A 24,320-nucleotide genomic window follows, 5' to 3' on the forward strand; every position below is an offset into this window, starting at 1 on the left:
GCGCGCTCTTACACCTTTAAATTCCCTATAAACGCTTAATTAATCTCTCTGTAAATCCAAGATTATAAAACAACATTTTTCACAGGGGAAGCGCTGCGATTACAAGAACAACGATTAGAACAGGCCCTGAGGCTTCACGGTGATCCTCGAGCCCTGAGTTTCACTCTCCAGCACGTCGTCAATCAACAGAACAATCAGCAACCATGAAAATTCAGTTACTACTGAGACGAGTGGACCCCTTGGACGTCGGATCAGACGGGCCTGCAGCAAGTTGAGAGACTCAATCAGCAACCTCTTCAAGGCGTTGAACGTTCGATAACTCTCAACGACCAACAACAACAAGGTTCGTCTGGCATCGGTCTTCAGCAACAACAACAACATCAGCAGCAGCAGCAGCAACAACAACAGCAACATCAGCAGCAGCAGCAGCATCACCACCACCACCACCAACAGCAGCAGCAGCAGCAGCAGCAGCAGCATCATCACCACCATCAATCGCAACAACAGCAACACCAACAACAGCAGCAGCAGCAGCAGCATCCTGAAGATCGTGGTATCAAGAGGAAGGCCGACGATATGATCGGTAACTCTGACAACGTGTAAAGAGAACGACGTACATGGACGATAAACAGTGCGAACCGTTTGTCGTCTTCTACGTCGATTCTAACATAGAAGGCGTCCAAGTGAGGTCATCCGCGAAATTACTCCTGTCTCAGCAGTAGAAACGAATTATCCCAGTAAATTAACTAATTATTAAGAGTCTGAAAAAGAATGATTGCTTTTCAGATTCTCGAGAAAAAATCCTATTTTCACTCGGTTAACGCGCGACGATTGAAAGAGATCGTCGTGATCGGGCCAATCGTGAAACTCTTCTCTTCGATAGAACGAAGAAGGAGGGGGCAGGATAACGGTCATACGTATCTAGAAATCCGTTAGACGGTGCGTGACGAGAACAGCGGTGGCAATGATCTTTTAGCGGCACGCGAAATTCTTCGCGTGTATCACGTTGTTCCTACTCGAGTCCTGGATCTAGAGTTCCTAGAACGACGACGCTCGCCGAACGAGAGGGCCGTCGCTCGTCGGAGGACGGCTCGCCGGTTTTCTCTTTCGGGCGACATCGCTCGTTTCGTTGAGTCGCTCTGTCAGAATTCTCAGGACGCATTGTTACAACCGCTGTTCCACATCACCCCTGAAACGTGCCATAATATATCGAACGAAACTGCTAACCAACGCGCGCGCCTTGTCGTCCCTCGAGTCAAGAGATGACTTCAGGCTGCGTACAGTACTATGGTTTTTTTTAGTACAAGAGCCAAACGTAGACTCGGGCAAGCTGGATAGGTGACAAGCAATCGTCTTCGTTCCAGCGGCCGGTCTAGGCTCAACAAACTAAACTATATATATACATATATACATACCTAGAAACCAGTTTAAGGTATCCTTAATCTTAGCTCCCGTAACGTTTAAGCGAGAAACAACGCGTCTGATATGTGCGTAAACGCGGCCAGGTGGATCAGCTAATCCTCGTACGTTCGTTGGTTAAATACGCGTACACGTTATCCCCTTCCCGTTTATCGGACAAACGCGCAACAAGTTACAAAAACGGACGGTCTGATCCGCGAGAATCGTGCGGCGTGACGCGGCACGGCGAGTGGTACTCGTCGTCGCCCGTCCACTACGTTAGTGATACACGAGTACACTGAGAGAAATGAACACGAAAACTTGTTACACAGAAACACTAAACACCAACACATCTAATATACACGCGAAATAAAAATCTACTACACGTAAGAATATAAAAATGCGCGCAACTTGTGCTGGCCGGCAGCACGAAAACTATTAGCTCGTAAGCGAACAAACAAAATATAATTATTACAAACAGTTATATTATATATATTATATATACATACAGAGAGAGAGTCTGGAGTGTACGATGGAAAGAAAACGAAAAAAGAATTCACACGATAGAATGGGATAGGACGGGGGCCCGAGGAACGGGCCCCCCTCCTTTCGATGTACTACACGTGCACATTTTCAAAGAATAATCGTGAGAGTGTACGGGAGCATTTTTCGTGAAACCAGCACGCCAGATAAATGACGAAGAACAAGGTGAAAATAAGAAAGATGAAGATAAAAAATGATGATGAAGAGAAAGAGAGAGAAATAAAAAAAACTAAATGCTAAATATTATATATATTATATATATATATATATATATATAAATATTATAAATAATAGATATAGGGTCTATGAGACTAGGATAAATTAGGCGAAAGAGAAAATCGAATGAATGGGTAGCGCGTGCCCGGGCAGTGGTACACGATCGAGCCAAGAGCCACGTCGACGAAAGAATGGAAGGGACGCGGACGAGAATCGAGAGAGATGCCAGAATGCGCACACGCGAGAAAGATCGGGAGAAAGACGGGAGAAAGACGGGAGAAAGACGGGAGAAAGACGGGAGAAAGACGGGAGAAAGACGGAAGAAAGACGGGAGAAAGACGAGAGAAAGACGGGAGAATGAGGAAAGAGCAAGGGAGCAAGAGAGCAAGAGAGCACGTGCAAGATTTCGTGAATGAACGGCCTTGGGATTGTCGCGTACGTGCAAGGGCACGCGATCGAATGAAAGAGAAGCTGCGCGAAAGAGAATGCTTCGTGAGCATCAAGGAGGAGAGAGTGCGAGAATGAAGCGAATGAGAGATTTTAGAGTGGCGTGCTTCAGGTAATCTGAGGTCCTGTGATCGTTATAAGCGAAATATTTTTTTATTTCCGGGTATATATCTGAACGCGTAAAAATACTTGCGTCGTTTCGAACTTTTACTTGCAATATACCGTTACGTTCTCGCAATACTTAGAAAGAAGAAGAAGAAGAAGGAGAAGCAGAACAGAGGTGGATCATTGAAAAAAAGAAATACGAAGATGAGGATGACGAGGGAGAGGAGAAGAAGAAGAAGAATATATAGAAAGTCCGTAGGTTTGACCGTGGAGCGAACTTTAGAGACTCGGGCCAGCCCCTAACTCCTAAATACCTCTTTGTAATGCCCCATCAATTTCGACCCCGATTCCCCTTTTCCCGACCTTTTATGAAACTCCCGGACTGTCCGTACTTTCGATGGGGTTTCTTTCGGCCAGACCAGATCAGACCAGATGAAACGAAACGTTAGACCGTAAAAAACCACACGCGCCTCCAAAAAGAAACGCGTTCCTCTCTTCCAACTCGAATCTTCGTTTAAAGAATAAGAACCGATGCGGACGGTTATTCGAAATTCAACGTGAAATTTGTTCGGCGAGAAAGGGAAAGACAGATAGAGAGATAGACAGACAGACAGACAGACAGACAGACAGACAGACAGACAGACAGAGAGAAAGAGAAACGGAATGAAAAAATTAGTGCGAAAAAAAACGATAAAGAGGTGGTCCAAAAGAAAATTCTAAAGAAAAATATCATCGAAAAGACGATCGTTCAAACGACGATTCACCTACGACACGTTCGATTTCTTCGTTTCTTCGACTGGCAATCGCGGACTGAAGAGTGCGGAAACGAATGGTAGCGTGCCGAATTTTTTCTTCCCCGTGACATCGTACGTCGACCGCGTTGTTGTTGTTGTTGTTGATCCCACCCTTCGGACATTCTCGACGAGATTTTCGTTCCGTGACCGGTTCGTACGAATTTCCCCCGTTCCTCCACTTTTCTACTTTTCATTCCCATTAACTCCATTATCGCTTCTATCCTTTGAACGATTTTCCTAATTCCGGGTATCCCGAGGTAAAGATAAAAATGAACGAGAAGGAAATTTTCCTGTCCTCGCGCTTGTTAATTTCGAAAGCGAACCTTCCTAACGACGAAAGAGAGAGAAAAGAATGAACAGCAAAGAGGGAACAGAAATTGCAAAGATGGAAGAAAAATTTGGAAGATCGCGAAAAGGAAATTCTTCAACTCCGAATTCTATCCCAACTACTCCGTTTCTCTTCAGGGGATCCCCCTTTTTAACCCCTTTGTTCGCCAATTATGAAAGTAGCCTAACGTCGTCATCTTCGTTGAACGTAAAAGACACGCGCCGAGAAGCCGCCGGATAGCCAGGCTTTTTCACCATCTGGGTCGAGAGAAGAAAAGATTGCTAAAAAGATTCATCGTCAAAGCTACATTTAACGATTGCACTCGCCTCGCGACCTCGAACTCGAAGGATTTGCCATCGGTTGCACCATTCGAGAAACACGATCGTCTCGAAAGCTTTCAAAAGCGCAGTCCGAAGCCAACTATTTCCCCTGTACGATTCGAATCTGACACGAACGATCTGACACGAAGTATGGCAAATGGAACAAACGAGCAAATCAAAAACGATTACGTACCTGTGTCTTTGGAATGCGCAAAAAAAAAAGAAAAAGAGAATGAGAATGAGAATGAGAATGAGAATGAGAATGAGAAGGAGAAGGAGAAGGAGAAGGAGAAGGAGAAAGAGAAAGAAGAAGAGAAAAAGAGAAAGAGGGGGAAAGAGGAGGGGAAAAGGTCACCTCGAGTTCTTGGTAGTGTGCATGTGGGTCGATCATTGATCGTTCTTATTACAACAATTTTTACGTTACAGGGCGTTTTTTCCTCGGATTAAGTAGTATGTAAATACACCTTGATATCACAAGCATAAACTGAGAATTTACTGGTAAACTTAAATCAAGTACATAATGCGAAATAGGGTTAGTTTCTATGTAAATACCTAAAGCTGGACGAGTGCATACACCTCGTTCACGCAACCAACGATAATCGTTTTTATCGAACCAATGCTTCTGTTCGTCATCGGTGTACGCCTGGTCGTTGGTGATCGCCCTTGTACAACCCGTTTGCCAAACAATACCGTCGGCGAAAATCAACGTGCGGAAGAAGAGGCGGGGGGTTTGAGCAAGAACGTTCTCCAAAATGGGCGTCGCTGATCGGGAAATTTTTTTTTCTCGACACTGATACACCCACACAGTTACACATACACACTCACATACACACAGCATTGCGATGGATTGTACAGCTACGATAGGATAGATAAGTAAGCCTCAACACAATTCTTCACACACTCGCACCACCGGCACCGACTAGCCTCCAAATTAAGACAGGGACCAAACGTTTGGCGAACACAATTTTTCCGACAAATTTTCTTAACCGTATACGTAGGAGAACGCGAACAACACTTTTTTCCAAAGGTATTCAACGTTTCCGGCGCGAACGATTCGTTTGTTTCGGCAAAGATGCGGCGCCACTATCGAAATACAGATATCGCGGCATTCGAATACAAAGTCAAGTAGAACGAGCGGATAAAAGTCGGACATTTCGCGGCTAGATGACTGGCTAAAAATTCGGAATTAGGCAACGATCAGCAATCATTTGGTAATCATCTAAAGGAGCGAAACGCGCCGCAAGAAAAGCTAAAACGCTAAAACGCCATTTAAACAAAGACAAACAGGAAGGAGAAGAAGAAATTGATGGAAAAATTTATGCAGCGGATCATCTTTGCGAAACAAACGAAAAGGTATAAAATAAAGATAAAAAGACGATTCTACGGTCCCTCGACGAAACAAGCAAACAGCAAAAAGGAAAAAAAGCAAAAGAAAAATCATGAAAAAAATAATGGTGCACGAAAGTAGGAGCGGAGGAGATGATACGAAGAGATTTAAAAAAAAAAAGCAACAGCATCACCACTTTTCACCATCACTATCGCCATTATCAAAAGTAAGAAAATGTTAACAACAACAACAATACATAAATAAACACAAGCAGCAGAGCACAACGTCGAGATCTTTCATGATGGTAGTCATGAAAGGATTCCGAGGCGACAAGCTTTTCACCGGTGCATCCTGCCGTGCGCCGAGGGTTGCTTTTTCATTGAACGTGAAACAACGAAAGAAAGAATGGTAAACGTAGAAGGAGGATAGGAGAGAAAAGAAAAAGAGCAAACGATGCAGAATCGGTAGAAGAGAAAAAGGGGCAGCCGACTCAACTCCCCCGCACACATCACATCCCCGCGCGAGAAGGAGGAATTATTCCCGAGGCGCCGGCCCGTGCCCCGCGAACGTGTACCATAATTATTAAAAATTAAACAAAACACACAGCAAGTTACAATAGATCTAGTAGTGTATGTTCTGTAATCGAAGAATGATAAGCAAAGATAACGAAATAAAAAAAAAAATGGCGTGCTCGCCGTCGTAGGCGTGCCGGCAAAAAAAGCACAAAAAAATAATTTACAAATATATTGATTTACATATGCCCGTAACTCGTAAGCGGGCCGGTGGCGCAACGCGTCTACCTTTGCCGGATTTTCAACCAAGCTTACCACTGTCGCTATTACCACTGTCGCTATTATCGATGTCGCTATTATCACTGTAATAGTAGCTACGCGATAGGACGTGTCGCGTCGCAACACACACACGCGCGCACACGCACGCGCGCAGAGAGACACGGCGAAGAAGAGAGAAGAAAGAAGATAGAAGAAACGAGTACGACTCGGCAAAGGCGAAGGCAATGGAAATGGAAAAGGAAAAGGAAAAGAAAAAGGAAAAGCAACTAGTCGTCCAAGTGGCCGGCTCTCGACACGCCGGCAGAGCGAACGATGGACGATCGAAAGTGTGATTAATAGAGAAAGAAGTAGACGAACCGTAAGTGTTAAACGCGACAGAAAAAGCGGTAAAACGTTGAGGAGAAAACTGATGAAATGAAAATCACCGAGCATTGGGAAGCACGTAGTCTGCAAAACCAGCCCTTACCCATAATCTTAATCTCTTTCATGTAAATTTGCTAAATGTTTAAATAATCTAAAAAAATGCCATAGCCCGGATGCGCTGGTGTATACTCCCAGTGCATACACACTCACAAATACGACTCGACCTCACGAATCAAACGCAAAATCCGCGTCGCCAGTTCTTCGATGGATGGCACGCGGTAAAATTGGTATTCTCGCCAAGGAGCAAACAGTTTACAATTGCACAATTGACAGAATCACAGACAAGCACACGACAAGATGAAGACAAAACCGAGGCCCGCGTTTCACCGTGACGCGACGTCGGGAATGAATCGTCGCGGAGGATCCGCGATCTCGGCCAATACACGAGTAAAATCAAAGTTGCCCTGGTTCTCGAGCGTGCAACCCCGCGCGCTCACACACATTCCATACACAGGTTGTACAATCGTCCACGTTCGTTGCCGATAGTACGGCCGACACTCTTGCGCCTGGCGCATGCATCAATCCATACACCTTCTACACGTGTTACACTCTTTACACTCTTTACACTCTTTACACTCCTTACACTCCTTACACTTTGTACACTTGATTACACACGCTACGGATATGTAAAGCCAATTGATTTTGTAAATTGTCGAAAAAAAGCGGCAGACATTCAAAAAACCAGAACGATTCGGCCTTTTACGGTACTTTTTCCACGAACGTTAAAATATTTCAAACGCATTGCGGAAACCAAAAATATGTTAGAACGTTTACTACCGATCCGTTTGAAAAGATCCACGCGAGGATCGTCAGCGATCCGCTCTCGCTTTTCAAGCGGAAAGGAATCGTTTCGAACGCAAGTGAACGAGGATTTACGGTTGATATACAAAAAGCAATTTATTCAAAAGACATATGAGATAACAAAAAAAAAAAAAAAAATGCAAGAAAAACGAGCACGAAAATCGAAGCAAAATTCGCGGCCTTTGGCATACGTTTGGATGCAGAACCGATGATGAAACGGCGTTTGCGTCTCGTACGCTGACGTCACACCATGCATCCCGGAATTGACGTTAATATACCCGGATGTGACGTGACATATCCTTCGTTGAGGAATGTCAAAGTAAATCGAAGAACCAAGTGGGCAGGCTGGCAATCGAGACGTGCCACCATACGAACCAACAGATGTTTGATAGTATAGAAGAAACGACGAAGACCAGCCAATCAACCAACCAACGAACCAACAAACCAACAAAAGAACAAACAAAGTGTAAGAAAACGTCCCAAGAGATAGACGTTAAACGAAAAAGATGGCGCGCCTCCAGTATACTACGTATACTAGGTATACGAGTATGCTAGGTAGAGAAAAGAAGAGAGAAACGCCTGTCCCACGTACAGAGAAACCAATGTAATAACCATCCTAGCAAGTAGCAACGGCATTAGGAGAGCCGTTGTTCAAATTCGCGGCTTTACAAGCAAAAACCGTTGATTTGTTTTCGATCGGGTTTTAATTTTTTAATGAAATAATCTCACAACGAATATACCACGTACGATCGCGCGCTAATCGATCCATGCGAGAAGATGGGGCAAAGACGTATGTGTATATTCGTGACAGTGTGTATCGTAAGTGCGCAGCATATGATAAAACCGACAGTCTAGCAGTGCGAGCGCCTCGGCGGCATTTGCGTTTTCACGCGATGTCCCTGACCGAGCCTCCGTGATTAAAAACCGGAATAAGTTGTTTCAATGTCCACTATATAAATGAAGAGGCATAGCTGATAAGACGGTGGGTTTGCGTTCGCCGTTCGCCGTTCGCCCTTCTCGAATCGTTCGTCCCGCTTCGACCACGAGATAATACGATATATTTATCGGAGTACGATTGCGATACCGGAGCACCGACGAACTTTAATCGTGCGAATAAGAAATGGAGGCTGCGATACCATCCCCCGGAGTTCCAAGTAAAAAGCCAAAATCCCTTGCATTCTTTTACACGAGCTTAAACAAGTACATACGAGTATTCCACAAGTTCTGGCAACGTGGAAAACTTCATGTTCAATTTATTATTAAAACGACAAACGATAAGACAACAAAATTTTCTTGTCCATCGTCTTGATCATCTTCAGGCACTTTGACCAACGTATCGGGACAAAACTAAACGGGACTATTTCAAAAGAAGAGACGACGAGACAACATCCTCTTACGAATATGCTGAAACTCCAGCAGAGTAGTAACGTGCCGTGAATTTCATCGATCGAGACGCCGATCGGTAAAACAATCGTCGACGACGAACGTGCGAACCCACCGTGCTGGCTCGTCGTTGCGATCCGAGGAAGCCTCGACGCTTCTCGGTTTTCACGACGAGTCGATACTCTTTTCAAAATATTCTCCAAATTTTTGTTCACGAGAATGTGTTTTCTTTACCCTAACCCCATTTACAACCCGCCGTATACGCGTCCGAGGAGAAAAACCGAGTCCAAAGCTTCTTTCTTTGAATCTAGAAAATTTTACGAAAACTCCATAAAGTACTGCACGCTTTCGAGTATAAAAAGTAATTACAAAGGATAGGATAGAACGTACGTAGGGAAATTTCGAGGATAATATGGAAAAATGTAAAAGTCCGCTTAGTGGGTGCCTTCGTCAGGGTTTTCTGTTACAGTTAAACAGACGTTTCAAGTATAACTCACAACTAGTAGTACTATGGTAGAACAGTTATTACAGTGTACCGCAATAAACAGTTAACTAAGTAAGTATACAGGAAGCACATGGTCTTTTCAGTGTCTACAATCTTGTCGTACACCACCGCCAATCGCGTAGTGGAACGACCGGAAATACCGGATTCATTTCGTACGCAATTTCCTCTGGCCCCGGAACATCCCTCAACATCCGACATAAAAACGTAGTTTCCCGCAAACTTTTCGACGTTAAAAACATTTTCGGAATTCGAATGAACGCGCGGTCCATATCCCAACTCAACGAAATTACATAGGAAATTATCCCGAAGAAGATATCCCAATCGGCAAGACGAACGCGAGCTACGACGTTTTACCCGTTCGACCCGACCGCCGTTCGTTTCCTCAATCCCCGCCGATTCCTCTCCTCAAAATCCAATCAGTATTTAACAGAATAAATATGCTACTAAGTGTACTAAGTGTTCGTAGTTTAGGCAACGTGTACGTTGTATGCTCCGAATAGGTGAGAGAGAAAGATAACCGAGAGAGCGAAAGCGAGAGCGCGAAAGGGAGACGATTGTACGGTGGAGTCACACATATTTAAACTAACAGATAATAATTAATTAATTACAGTACCGTAACCATTTGTCAAGTCAAGTTAATTAACAGTTAACCGTAACGCATACACGCATAATTATTAATTAAACGTACTCGACTCTATATTCTAAGGACAGCAGCGACCGCACACAGCGTCGTCGCATTTATTCGATAAATCGCGCAGGCACTCACTACGGAAACGAATCGAAGGACTGTGGGACTCGGACGCGGATCGGAAGGTGCTTGAACGAGCGTCGCGACGCGTACAGTATTATCAACGAGAAACTGTCGAAAATCTTTAGATCTACGGTGAAACGGCACCCGGAAAATATCCTGGAAACGGAGAAACAGAGAGACAGAGAAACAGAGAAAAAAGAGAAAACATCGGAATCTTAGCGGCTTGTTGTTGGTCAAAGAAACGCGAAGCTACGCGCGTTCAAGTTTCCCCCGTTTTTCATTAGTCTTTCAAGTGCAGCGTTCAGTTACTTCACTTACGACGTTGCTTTCAACACAATACAAAACACCCCGCCACCCATCCTTACAGATCAAACCCATTCATCGTATCCTCAACCCACGGGTAATCCTCTCAGTGCCAACCCCCAGTTTCACGTGTACGCATTGTTTCAAATTTGTTCGCCACGTCTCAGTTACGAGTTTCACGCGACGTCAGTCCGTGTACCGCGTTCTCCTCTTCATTAACTAAAACTCGTTCCATTACGAGTTTTCTCGCAAAATTCGAACCATACGAAACGCAATATTCGCCGTGATTCGTTGAGATTCGTTGCGGTTCGTTGCGATTCGTTGCGATTCGTTGCGATTCGTTGCGATTCGTTGCGATTCGTTGCGATTCGTTGCGATTCTTTGCGATTCTTTGCGATTCCTTGTGTTTCCCTGTGTTTCGTTGCGATTAAAACATGAAAACACGTTATCCAAGATGACAAAAGAAATCTTTACAAAAACAGATACTTTGGAGATATTGTCGCTTGATCAGTTCAAGATCGGAGTAAATAAATTTCGAAAAATGGGAGAAACGCGGCGGCACACGGCTGGCGTTGATTATCGATGAAAAGCAAACGAGTTAAGTTTCAAATGTCAGACATTTTACGTACAGTTTGTTATCAAGTAACACAGCGCAGATTATTGTTAATTTTCGGCGCCCGTTTTCGTCGCGTTTCTATTCGTCTCCGATGAGAACAACTTACGGAGAAACCGCGAAGCAATTGGTGGTAAAACGGCTGTCTAGCACGATGCGACGAAAATGTGCGTGCTCGGGTTTAATGGTATCGATTGAGTTTGGTCGAAGTCCCCTTTTGGGCAAATTATATCGACGCACTTCCGGTTCCACCGGCCCGTCCAAATTCAGACGATCGGAGAAAGGGATTAAGAAAGTGCCTGCTTTCGTCCGGATCATCAATTCGAAATTCAATTCTAGTCAAAAAAGGGTACAAAGCCGTAAACGAGTTGACTCTCGTTTGGCAAAAAAGATCGGTACTTATTTATCGCGAGTCGTTCGAGCGCGAGGAAAAACCGGCTCGAATCGAAATCGATCGGTACGAGGCTCGTGGGAAAGTGGTACTACGGAAGATCGGAACTCGGAGAAGCTCGAAGAAGCTCGAAGAAGCTCGGAGAACCTCGGCGGCCTGTCGATCGAAATTGGCGTAAGGGGGGGGGGGGAGAAAAACAAATCTTTTCGATGAAATTCCGAGGACGAATTCTGAAAAAGAAATGGGCCAGTGGGACCGTATACTGGAATAATATCCGCGTTGTTGACAAAAGCAAGTAGCCTCTTTTCGTTGTATCAAAAGTCGGCCAAAGTCCGATCGATCCTTGTATAAGCAAAAACGACACACTTTCAAAATCCTAGAAAATGGATGTACGGTGCGAATGAATATTTCGAAAGCTTCGATGATAAAAATTGTTATTGCTCATTCGTATTTTACTTTCTTTTTTTATTCTGCAAAATGCCTGCCCATCCACGCTTTTCAGCCAGGACACTAGGCGGATCCTCGTTCGCGTTTTAAAAATCATCCAAGTTGCGTCGATTCTCTCTTTCTCCTTTTGAGACGGACGACGACAATTTCTATTTCGCTGGTAAGAAGGAACAACAAAACGCGACACGAAGATCTGCCACACTGTTCCAGCATTTTGATACCGCGATTAATCCACTACTATTATTATTATTATCGCTATTATTATCGCTATTTTTATTATAATTATCGCTATTATTACCGCTACTAGTTTATAATGATTAGTTGATTATTACGAAAAAAATTGCTAAAGGGCAATTGGAGGCGTATTTTTTAGAGAGAAACGCGAAAGAGAGCGCGAGCTCGATTCAAGTTCGCTCGAATCATCCAAGCCATAATATTACACTCACTGTCGATCGATTACAATCTTGAAAGAAAAACGAAAAAAAAAAAGAAAAAAAAACAAAATAAAATGAAAAATGAAAGAAGCGAATCGACGAAGAATCGGTAGCAAAAGAATAGTAGTCATGTTTCGAGATTCTCCTTTTTTTTTCTCTTTAGTTTTCCTTATTACGTTTTTTTATACAAACATACATATACACGAGCACACGCATATATATTTATGTTACATATATATATATATATATATATATATAAAGAAAGAGAGAGAGAGAGAAAAAGAGTTATACTCGTTAAATATTATATGTTATTTGTAGTAGACTTATTATTTATATATGAAGGAAGCCGGTACGTAAAAGTTGTACGTAGGTTGTAGAAGGAACGCGTTTTAAACAATCAAATTCTCAGTCTTTCTCGCTGTTTTACTCGTAATCGACTCGTAATTAATTCGCAAAACGAGTAATTGAGTAGAAAATTCATCTTGATTTTCATGTCTTCCCTTTAATTTTAACGATTTTTCATTTTGACGCGTAGCATCGCGCACGACTGAGAATTATATGCCACTGACAACTCGCGTCGTTTGTTAAGCTTTATTTCTACTACTTTTTAGCGTGAAAAGAAATCCTCGCTTTGTCCTTTTCTTCTATTTTTTTTTTTTTTTTTTTCTTCTTTAAAGAATAATCACGCGCGTTAGTCGATCGAGGAGTTGGACAAAAAATACATTATCACGTGCGTTATACGTTCCTTTTTGTCTCTTTTATGTATATCGTACATATTGTCCTCGTTCGAGTTCGAAGAGTACCGGGAGAAAACGAAACAGCATTTCGAAGCGTAGCACATTTCGATTTTCATTCTCCTCTTTGGAAAACTAAATAATAATAAAAATAATCAGCAGCGTTTCGTGTCGATTCGACTTTCGTCAATCGAGTCTCAGTGTCGTGAATCGGGAGATAGCACAAAAAACATTCTCGTTTACGTAAAACTTTTGAATTCATCCTCAAACGAGAACACTGACATTCGATCGTTTTATTCATTCGAACGGTAAGCATTCTCCTGCGTACTTTTCAACTGCACTTCGCGACGTTTTTATTCACCGATCGTCGTGTACGTACGAACCGAGGGACAGATCGTATCGTTGCATCTGATCTCTATTCGAGTTCCTATTCTGCGATGCAGCGGAAGAAAGAAAGAAAGGAAACAAATTACATGAAATACGGTGGGAAAGGGGGATTTACGATAAACTTGCGTGAAAATTATCATTAAACGAAAGTGAAAGTTAAAGATCGGTGAATACAAACACCGCGTCGAGTTATGTTTGCTAGTCAGAATTGGTTAAAACGAAGAATGGAGCAACAAACTAGAGAGTTTACGATTAGTTACTACATATTGATTCGTCGTTTTATCGTGTAATTAGTGGTTTAGTGACACGGCTCCGATGATTCTCGAGCCATACGCGTCCTTAAAGCTTAAAGTAAGAACAGAACGAAACGTACACGCACACTCGCGTCAAGCGTATACAAAACTACGGTTCTTTAGTTACTATTCGCGTAGAAATGGCGTGCCGAGTCGCCGGCTTTATTAACAAAAATTTGTTACAATTTATTGTTCGTACACGTCGAGTTTGTTTAGACAGTACTTTTGTCTATTTTGTATCCAATTTAATAAGTTTCTTTATTTTTTCTCCTTCTTTTTAGTTCTTCTATTTCTAACGTTGTTCTGTCTATTGTAACCGGTGTTACTGCTGCTATTACTACTACTACTACTACTACTACTACTACTACTACTATTATTATTATTATTATTATTTTTATTATTATTATTATTATTATTATTATTATTATTATTATTATTATCGTTGTCATCATCATCATCATCATCATCATCATCATCATCATCATGATTATTATTATTATTATTACTACTACTACTACCACCACCACCACCACTACTACCACTATTATCACTACTACTGGTACTACTACTACTACTACTACTACTACTACTACTACTACTACTACTACCACTACTACTACTACTACTACTACTACCACTACTACTACCACTACTACTACTACCACTACTACTACTACCACTACTACTATTGCTACTACTGCTACTACCGCTACTACCGTGACCGTTAGGAGACACATTACCGTTTAACATTTCTATTGCTTTTGATTTTCGTAGATACTATTAGTTATCTATTATTACCATAATTAGGTCTAATTTAATTATTACTTATTGTCACCAACACCGTCATCATCACGATATCACGCGCCCAATGCACATCGGCACCATCATTGTAAATCACGTCAAGTTAAAAACGTCCACTTGTTTTCCTTGCAGTTCGATCATCGTTATTTACTTTTTCTTTTTCCTTAGATCAATTTATCTCGTAAATGTGGTTCCTTAACGTCGAGGTTCGCTGTCGACGGTCCGACGAGACAACTTTTGCTCCCACGTGAAATGGGATGAATAACGATTGACAAATCTCTGAAATACGCTGACGATTGTCACACGAAATTTAGGACACGCGCGTTTATTAAATATTATCGTTACCTATTGTTCCGTCGACGAAACGTTGGAAGTGCAGATTGTATCGAGCTAGTAAATGAGAGATTAATCCAAGCTACTGGTCTGTGTCCATTGTTCGTGTCCAAAAGATCGCACTTCCAATTGCTTCCCGCCCTTATTATCGGTTATCGCTATTAATTAACATTAGTTACTGCTATTACTATTATATTACCACTATTATTAGTTATCGCCATCGATTCTTGATGCGAGCCTACCGTCGATCGGCGAGCGAGGTAACCGTTTCGATCGCTTCTCGTCTCTTTTCGCGAAACTGCGCGCGCTGTCCTAATGCGACTGCGAACGATCGATCGACGATCGCAGACTGGAGCAGACTGGAAAAAATTGACCGATCGATCGATCATAAGTGCACCGGATGTTTCGGACAGCGCTGACGGGAAAACGCGACTAGTCGAGACGAGAAGAAGAACGTGCGATTAAGAGTATTGCGAAGAATGGTTGACATCCAGAGTGCGATAACGAGCTAAAAAATACAAAATTTCTGTGCGATCCAGGCCGACGTCGTCGAATACTCGCTCGAATACTTTCTCGCGTCGGCGTTTACTTCGACGCCGTTGTCGTTGGATACGCGTACAACACGTTCGAAACAGCCGTATATATTATATGTACATGAATCCTCGAAGCGCCGCGTACGTAGTTGAGCAGCGTTTACAATTTCGAATTTCGGAAATGGTCGACGCGCCAAAAAGAAAAGAAAAGAAAAAAAATAATAAATCTAGATGATATATCCTGAAAAGGGAATGCGAAAAATAATAGAAGATAGCGAGATAGAAGAGAGGGAGCGAGAGAGAAAAGAAAAGAGGGGAACAGCGAGAAGCGTAAAAAGGTGAAAACCATACACGTTGAACACGATAACAATTCAACAGTCTCTTTCGGTTACGAGCAAGTTCCGCATTGTGTAGGATTTCTCATAAATGGTTCTATATGTATGATGATACATGTGATGCAATATCTAGGAGAAAGAGCAACGTTTTCGATGATTGCGAGAAACGATGAGATGAAGAAAGGGAGAATTTTTGAAATCGCGAGAGCCTTTTTGCGTAACACGAAGCAAAAACAAATAGATATATCTGTCTAGGATCGAACAATTGTTCTTTTTCCTTCTTTACGGATCGTTATTATTCGTCAACGAGTGCTTCCGTGCGACGGAACAACTTCCGGGCACACGCGGAAGAACTTTTTTCTTCGCGGAAGAAAATTGGAAATTCAACTTTTTTCCCCGCGTCATCCACGTCATCCTTTGTGACGTTCGCGGGCAGTGTTCGATGAGATCAGCTACTGTGGTATCGGGAATCGAACAATTGGTGGCCAATTTATCCAAGCGATTGGACCATCGAGTCCGACCAATAAAAAGGATAGATGGACGACGATTGGCGAAAGGGAACGTTTCTAGAGATGATCTTCCGTTCGATTAAACTTTCGCGTCGTTTTTACCGATACGCGATTTTGTCTTTTCGATCGCGTAAAAATTCCTACTATTCGACCGAAGATCGTTTCTTGCAAACTCGTATCAAACATTTGTTTCGAGTATCGTTTGTACTCGACGGAATTCTGTTTCATCGTAGTTTCTCCTTAAAATAGAACTCTGACGGTAAAAGAAATTCGACAGCTGTCTCTCGAAACCGCGTAAAAAAAAACGCTTAAATTTAATTTTGATACTTGGGGCGACAGAAAGAAAGAAGCTATCTGAAACAGGACTTCCGTTTCTTAATTAGACATATCAAAACCATGTAACTTGACGCCATTGCGAAACAAACAAAAGAAAGGAATATATTATTTTCGACGACGACGATTTAGCAATAAGAGAATGCGCAACACTTGAAAAGACGAGAAAGCGTCAAATCCATGTGCAGTGTTTCAGATACTTGCAAGTAGATACCATTGAACACTGCGAATTAATGTTTTGCGAGTTATAGTGTAAATGCGAATGCAGAAAGCAAACAAATGTTATGTATAAAGCGTCTTTCGGGCTTCCTATTAAAAAAAAAAAAAAAAAAAAAGCATACCAGTTCGTTTCGACAAAGTTGCACGGGACGAGGTGGATACCGCGTCATAACAGTTTCATTATCCCGACACAAGATTCACGATTCACGATTCACGTTCGCGGTTCACGGTTCAGGGTTCAGGATTCAGGGTTCAGGATTCAGGGTTCGACGTTCGGCGTTCAGCGTTCAGCGTTCAGCGTTCAGCGTTCACGATACACGATTCACGATTCTGGAATCGCTGAAGCCGATCGTTGCAGTTGGCGTAGCACGAAATTCTTTCTACGCGAAATAAAAAGGTGCAAAAGTGTGCAAAAGTGAAAAAAAAAAATTAATAATCGAAATGCGATGAAAATTGTGCAAAGTCGTGAAACTTTTGTTCGAACGAGCTTGTATGCGAGAGCTGAGTCAGAATTAAAGCCGTTCGGAAATCGAGTTTCCAGACACTTGAGAACAAACTTGACGTCATTATCGAACGACTGTAAATATACTATAAAACGTGAGGTAGATTAGAAAATTAAGCGCGTATTTCACGGTGAAATTTTGTTCTGGTTGCGAGCGCCGTTGGAAGCTCGTCGATTCCGGAAGCACGCGATTGGCCAGCCTAAAATTTCATGTGTTTCGAAATCGAAGGCGAAAAAAGGCTGATGTATCGCGAGAGCGATTATCGCTGAAATTTCTGTATGAAAGGATACCGAGGTCTGAGTGTGGAAGAAAAAAATTAACGAGAGCGTGGAAAAATTAACGAGTGCGAAGCTGCGTTGACGAGAGTATCGTGCGTACGAATGCTTTCAAAGGAATGAACGAACGACGACGAGAGAATGAAAAGGAGAGAACGTGTGCGAATGGTAGAGTGACAATTAAACAAAATTTTACTACCAAGTGGACTAGAATCGCAACCGATGGGCATTATTAAGCGAAAATGAAATTTTCGGAGCGTTTTTTCGACGAAGAAAAGCGTCCAAAATTGTACCTATTTTCATTTTATAAATTATATATATATATATGTATATGTATATGTATATGTATATGTATATGTATAGATATACGACGACCTAAACGATCATTATCGTGAGATGTAACGCGAGAGAGAATGGCGGAAACAAGTTTGAAGAGGATGAATAAGACGGAGAAGAAAAAAATTATTGTATCTATATTCGGAGGTGATCGATGATGTATTCGAGTCGTGATTATTATTATTATTATTATTATTATTATTATATATTATGATTATTGTGTATAGTTAAGGCGAAAGTGGAATTTTAGACGAAATTATCGAACTCGAAGTATATAGGGAGCGTAAATAGTGAGAGAAAGCGAGAGAAAGAGAGAGAATGCGAGAGTTGAGAGAACAAAATTTTTTTCACGGTGATTGCACACTGTAATGTCGGCAAAGCAAAAAAGTCCCCCTCCCCTCGAGCCAAGACCAGCGAAAACGAGCGAAAACGAGCGAAAACGAGCGAAAACGAGCGAAAACGAAACGAAAGAAAAACAAAAAGAGAGAGCACACGTCACGGCCAAACGAAAGGAAGAAGAAAGAGGAAAGGTAGAAGAGAGCACATGCGTAAAACAAAATTCATAGAAAGTACACACTTTTCGAGATACCAACGAATAATAGAGGAAACAATAGCAGGCAATAGTTTGGGTTCGCTGCGATCATTTTTTTTTACTTCCGGTTTTCAAAGCACAGGAAACTTTTGGTAGAAAACGACTCAATCCTCGTTTCTTTTGTACCACGACCAAAACAGAGAAGAAATAGCCCGTGATATAACAAAACATTATATATCTATATATAGAGATATACATATATGTATGTATGTACGCACGCATACGTACAACCAGTGCAACAAACAAAAGAAAAAAGAAAGAAACGCGAACGCGTACGCGATGTGCTTCCTCGTTCGTGACAATGTAGCCCGATCAAACAATTTCCACTTCCGACGAAATCCCCCACGAAGCCCGTTCTCAACTTATAGCCCCGGTTTTTATTTCCACGCGAAATTTGTTCTCCTCTAGACCGCGAGACGGAAACACACCCAACGAGCACATTCGAAACATTCGAAATGACAAAGGGGCACATTGTCGCGTTCCAGGATGAGCAGAGGAGGAGAGGCGACAGAGGCAAAAAATGAAAAAAAAAAGAAAAAAAAAGAGAGAAAAAAATAACAGAGCTCGATAAAACGCGTAGGACGAGCGCGATACGAGAAGTCGCGGAAACGAGGCAGTATACTTTCCCGATCGCAGTCATCCTTCGATCGAACAACTTTGGTTTCCCCTCGCGATCGTACGCGACTGTTATCGACTTTCGACGCTCTCGGCATCGCGGAAATGTCCCTCGGTCGACGAATTTTCGCACTATTTTTCACGCGGTTCGTCCAATTTTCGTCCAATTTTCGTCCAACTTTCGTCGAATAAAAATCGTATCTGTCGACTTTTCTGACAATCCTGTCCAATTCCTTTCGAACAATGAATCGAAGCGAACAACGCAAAAGATCGGATATAAAATTGGCAAAACGAAAAGACAGAAAACAAAGTAGATCCGTTGACCGGTGGGGCCTAAATTTTATAGCGCCTTCTGTTTTCACCGCAGCATAATCCATTTTCCTCGTGAACGTTCCCGACTGATTAATTCGCGACACCTTAACACGCCTCCTTCTCCCAAATCCTTTTCCCAACACCCACAATACGTCGTCCACACCCAACCCCATCTCTTTACCTTTTTACCATCCCTACCTCCTCAACCCACTCCCCACCCCACCCCACGCACTCCTCACCGATAATCTTCCACCAACTGCACACCCCCTCACATTACCACCCTAGTCCCTCCACTAGCAAACCGATTAACCAATGTGAGTGAATGTGTCAACACGTGCTACAAGGGAAAATAGCGGATTTCAAAGAGGATAAAGGCGGAAAAAGCAAAAGTAATATCATAGAGAAAGCGTCGAGCAAACACACTACGACTCGGAGGAAGAAAAAAATCGATCGATCGGAAAAACGTACACACACACACATTCGTCGGACTGTGTAGGGACATTTTGCATCAATTGTGTAAACACGAGACAGAGGGAGAAAGTGTGCGTGTGTGTGAGAGAAAGAAAACTCAAAAAAAAAAAAAAATACGTCGAGAGAGAGAGAGAATGCGCGTGTGGAAGAGCGAGAGCGAGAGGTAAGAAGAGACTAAAAAAATGAAAAAAGCGCGAGCGAGAAGAGTAAGACGACGGAAGCTAAAAGATAAAAAAAAAAACAAAATGTACGAACAAACAATTGATACTGTCTTCGTTTTTTAAGGTCGTTTCTCCGTTCGACACGCTACTATATGACTATTGACATTTGTCATTGGATTATTACCGACGACGATGAATTGTCATTATTATTACGAAACTATTGCTATTATTATTGTGACGAATGATTATTATTATTATTATTATTATTAACATTTATTATTGACATTATTATCACGATTTATTATTGCGATGATGATTATTGCGATTATTACTACTGTCATTATTATTATTATTATTACTATTATTATTATTATTATTATTATTATTATTATTATTAATTATTATTAACTATTATTATTATTATTATTATTATTATTATTAATTATTACGATTATTAATTATTACGTGGTACAATAAAAATTTAATAAGCATCCGATGCGCACGAGTCTCGTGACTACTACCATCTCCCCTCTAAATCCGCACGAAATACGGGCTACGATATACGCGCGTTTCTAGTTGTCCTATCTTCTCCGATTTTAACAGCACGAGGACCTCTCTTGAGCGTGAAAATAACCATATCTACATTGGCTATTCCCGGCTTGTATCGTACAAGAAAATACTAATTTATCTCAAGGTCTTTCTTTATCTTTCTTCCATTTCAAAACGCATGACACATTCGTGTACCATGTTCGGACACAAAGCGGCACAATCCGTCGGTAAACGGACGATCAAACAATATCGGTAATCTTCGCCAAATGATAAACAGATAAATATCCTCAACTGTTCCTAAATTTCGAGAAAAGTCTGGTTTAAGAAACTATAGTATGGAATCTCCAAGGAAGCTAAATTTTCCAAAGTGATTAGAATACTCGAGTGTTTGAAATTGGAAACAATGTTCCGACCTCGCTTACCTCATCACCGAAATACGTCATTTATCGAATCGCGCGCGCCGATAAACGTTGAAAAATAAGAAGCGGTTGTTCGAGGAACGCGCGATCGTATTTACGTTGTAAACAGCATGGACAACCGTCAGCGGGGTCAACGACGGAGGGACGCGCCGATGCTTTCAGCCTGCATTCGACGATCAGTCGACGACCAATTGCTACGGAGGAAAGACGATGCTTCGTTTTAGCCTTCGTGGAAGATCGGTTTGCTTCGAGACCTTCGACAAACGTCTCGAGACGTTAGGCAGTGTCCGCGAGTCTTGCACGATTTTTAACAACAGCTCGAGACATACGGTATCAAAGTCGCGTTTAAGATGTTTGATCGATTCCGAAACGCGGTCAAACGGAACCAAAGGCCACCGATTCTCGTCAACGACGCCGACATCGACGTCGACTGCCACGACGCCGACGCCAGAGCCAGGGAAAACTTGCTTGTACGATCTTCATGTGGAAAATAGAGGTAATTATCAATGGAAATTTCTTGCGTTCCTACGTAATGCGTAATAGTATTTGGCTGTTTGCAAAATCAGCGAGAAAAGTATCTAATTTCTTGTCCTCCTTCTAAATAAATGTTGTAAAAGCCGCGATAGATGATGAATAGGACAAACAGAGATAAACATTTCAGCCACGGCTTTTATCTTGCATATACACGGATACGCTACAAAGACTATTTCTAAGCCATTGTATTTATTGAAACATTTCTACGCTAATTAATCAGTTGTTTGACCAACCAATCGATCGTGAGATTATTAAATTACGCATCATTCGGTAACGCATTCGTATGATAAGGACAAAATTTGATATTATAAAAATAAAATGTAAAAGCTGATAAGAAAAATCTATCAACCTGACTTTCCTTTAGGTAAAATAATCAACTTTTCCGGCTGGTTACTACCGGTACAATATCAAGAGGCAATAGCCGCGTCTCATCAACATACCAGAACCTTTGCGTCGCTCTTCGATGTCGGTCATATGATGCAAACGCTAGTTTTTGGAAAGGATGCAACCGAGCTTTTGGAATCTTTGACGACCAGCGATCTGAAGAACTTGAGCAAAGGCAGCGCGGTTCTTACGGTGTTTACCAACGAGAATGGAGGCATTCTCGATGACTTGATAATTACAAAGGACGACGACCACAAATACTTTCTGGTGTCTAATGCTGGAAGAAGAAATCAAGATTCTCAATTGCTCCTCCAACAACAGGTAGACAATGGAATTTTATGTATGTTACAAATCATTTCACAGATAACGACGTCTCTATTAGACGTCTTTGATGTCTATGATCGGTAGTAATAATTATCGGTAATAGAAAAATTCTGACTAACGATAGAAACCATTCGTGATAACGAATCGCAAACATTCCGTTTCATAGTGTTAATGAACGATTGCTCGGTCATACACAGCTCAGATTCAATAATATTTGACGGAATAAAAGAGTATAAAAATGGCTCGACAGTCTGATTGTTAATTTTAGGAAAACTTCAAACGCCAAGGCAAATCAATACAATTGCAATTCCTGGATCCTTTGGAACAGAGTCTTGTCGCGTTACAAGGTCCTACGGCCGCATCGGTACTTCGATCGATTGTAAAAATCAACTTAAAAAGTCTAACATTTATGAACAGCGTAGAAACTACGGTATTTGGAAGTCGAATCAGGATAACTCGATGCGGATATACGGGAGAGGATGGTTTCGAAATTTCGATGCCAGCCAAAATTGCGCGAACCTTGGTAGAAGCGATCTTAGACACGCCTGACACGAAACTGGCTGGTTTGGGAGCCAGGGACAGTTTAAGGTACTCGATTCCCAAATAATAATTTCCGATTGATTTCATTAAATTATTTTTAGGCTAGAAGCTGGCCTTTGCCTCTACGGGCATGATATCGACGAAGAAACTACACCAGTCGAAGCGGCACTTACCTGGCTAGTAGGTTAGTAATAGACAGACTGCGGATGTTTGTGCATTTTATGAGAAATTTCACTTACGATATGGAAGAAACGAATATGCAAATATTCAGGGAACAAAATGCGCCTAACATTCAAACATATGTAAAATATCCAAAGTACAGTATTCGTTACAGCATTTAACAGATAAGACGAATCTCTACTTGCCCGATGTTTATTTTTTTAAATAATAAACGGTAATAAGATACGCTCGTGACTAACCGTAAACGCTTAATTTCTTTTTTTTTTTTTTTTTTTGTCTAAACAGCTAAAAGAAGGCGAGCGGAAGGAAACTTCCCAGGTGCAAAGAGGATACTTTCGCAAATCAAATCGGGAACTGAGAAAAAACGAATAGGATTAACGGTAGTACATGGTCCGCCAGTGAGAGAAGGAGCGTGTATACTAACTCCAGAAGGTGAAAGCGTTGGCAAAGTCACTTCCGGTGGACCTAGTCCCACCCTTGGACGTTCTATCGCTATGGGATACGTGCCGTCAGAATTAGCTCACTACGGTGGTGGAATACTGGTACAAGTTCGAGGGAAAACGTACAAGGCAACCATCGCAAAAATACCCTTCGTCAAGACAAATTACTATACCGCAAAATGATCGATATATTTTACCGTTATCCATGTAAAATTCGATTGAACGTACTGTGCTTCGGTGTAATGTTCCTCTAAATTTCCAACACTCGATCCGATACAAAAAATACGATCCACTAATTATAATACATTGTGTACATACTTTTTATACAATGTGTCGTTTAAGAAGAGACTTTGAAAGTATTTGTAAGAATTGTGTAAAAAAGATTATAATCGAATGAAAATTACGAAGCGTAATAAACAAAGATTATTTATATGTGGTTATGTTACGTGTGTTACTTTACTATGCACGTGTGTATACACGCACACGCACACACGCATATAAAATGGGAAAAACGCTTATTTCTGCTTATTACAGAGACCTCTGTGAATAGCCAAGTATAATACTCGTCTGTGCCTAAGAAGAACTTGGTATATTCGGCATACGATAAAGAGGATTTCCCACGCATCTTATTTTCATATGGTAAAATGACTTTATATAGCCAAGCATAAATTGTAAAAACTTGATATATATGTATATGTAAAAAGATAAATCGCGGATGCTATTCGCAGTGCGCATGGACGACCAACGATCATAGCGATCGCTGTCCGTTCGCATGTGCTAACTCGAGCGATAAACGTTCGTTTCGGAAGCGACTCGCGACCACGACCGCGATATTCGAAAAATCGATAGGCAAGGCTCAAGACAAATGGTATGCTCCATTCGTGATGC

The 24,320-nt window shown here is 41.8% G+C and overlaps 2 protein-coding genes across 17 annotated transcripts in view; both read left to right on the forward strand.

Annotated features, from left to right (window-relative positions):
- Nucleotides 1–20,147, forward strand: part of LOC126923173 (zinc finger protein 853) — an 81,920-nt gene extending 61,773 nt beyond the window's left edge. For all 16 annotated transcript variants that reach the window (XM_050736372.1, XM_050736362.1, XM_050736368.1 and 13 more), the window contains one exon: nucleotides 86–20,147. In XM_050736372.1, the coding sequence (XP_050592329.1) occupies nucleotides 86–207 (122 nt within the window). In that variant the 3' untranslated portion in view covers nucleotides 208–20,147. The remainder of the gene's footprint in view (nucleotides 1–85) is intronic.
- Nucleotides 20,148–21,097: 950 nt separating this feature from the next.
- On the forward strand, nucleotides 21,098–23,864 carry LOC126923192 (aminomethyltransferase, mitochondrial). The gene is made up of 5 exons (XM_050736445.1): nucleotides 21,098–21,526; nucleotides 21,929–22,269; nucleotides 22,541–22,860; nucleotides 22,914–22,996; nucleotides 23,278–23,864. Exons 1-5 carry the CDS (start codon nucleotides 21,241–21,243, stop codon nucleotides 23,613–23,615), a joined length of 1,368 nt encoding a protein of 455 aa, XP_050592402.1. The 5' UTR covers nucleotides 21,098–21,240; the 3' UTR covers nucleotides 23,616–23,864.
- The last annotated feature ends 456 nt before the right edge of the window (nucleotides 23,865–24,320 follow it).

This window comes from Bombus affinis, chromosome 13 (assembly GCF_024516045.1).
Source record: "Bombus affinis isolate iyBomAffi1 chromosome 13, iyBomAffi1.2, whole genome shotgun sequence".
Lineage (NCBI taxonomy): Eukaryota > Metazoa > Arthropoda > Insecta > Hymenoptera > Apidae > Bombus > Bombus affinis.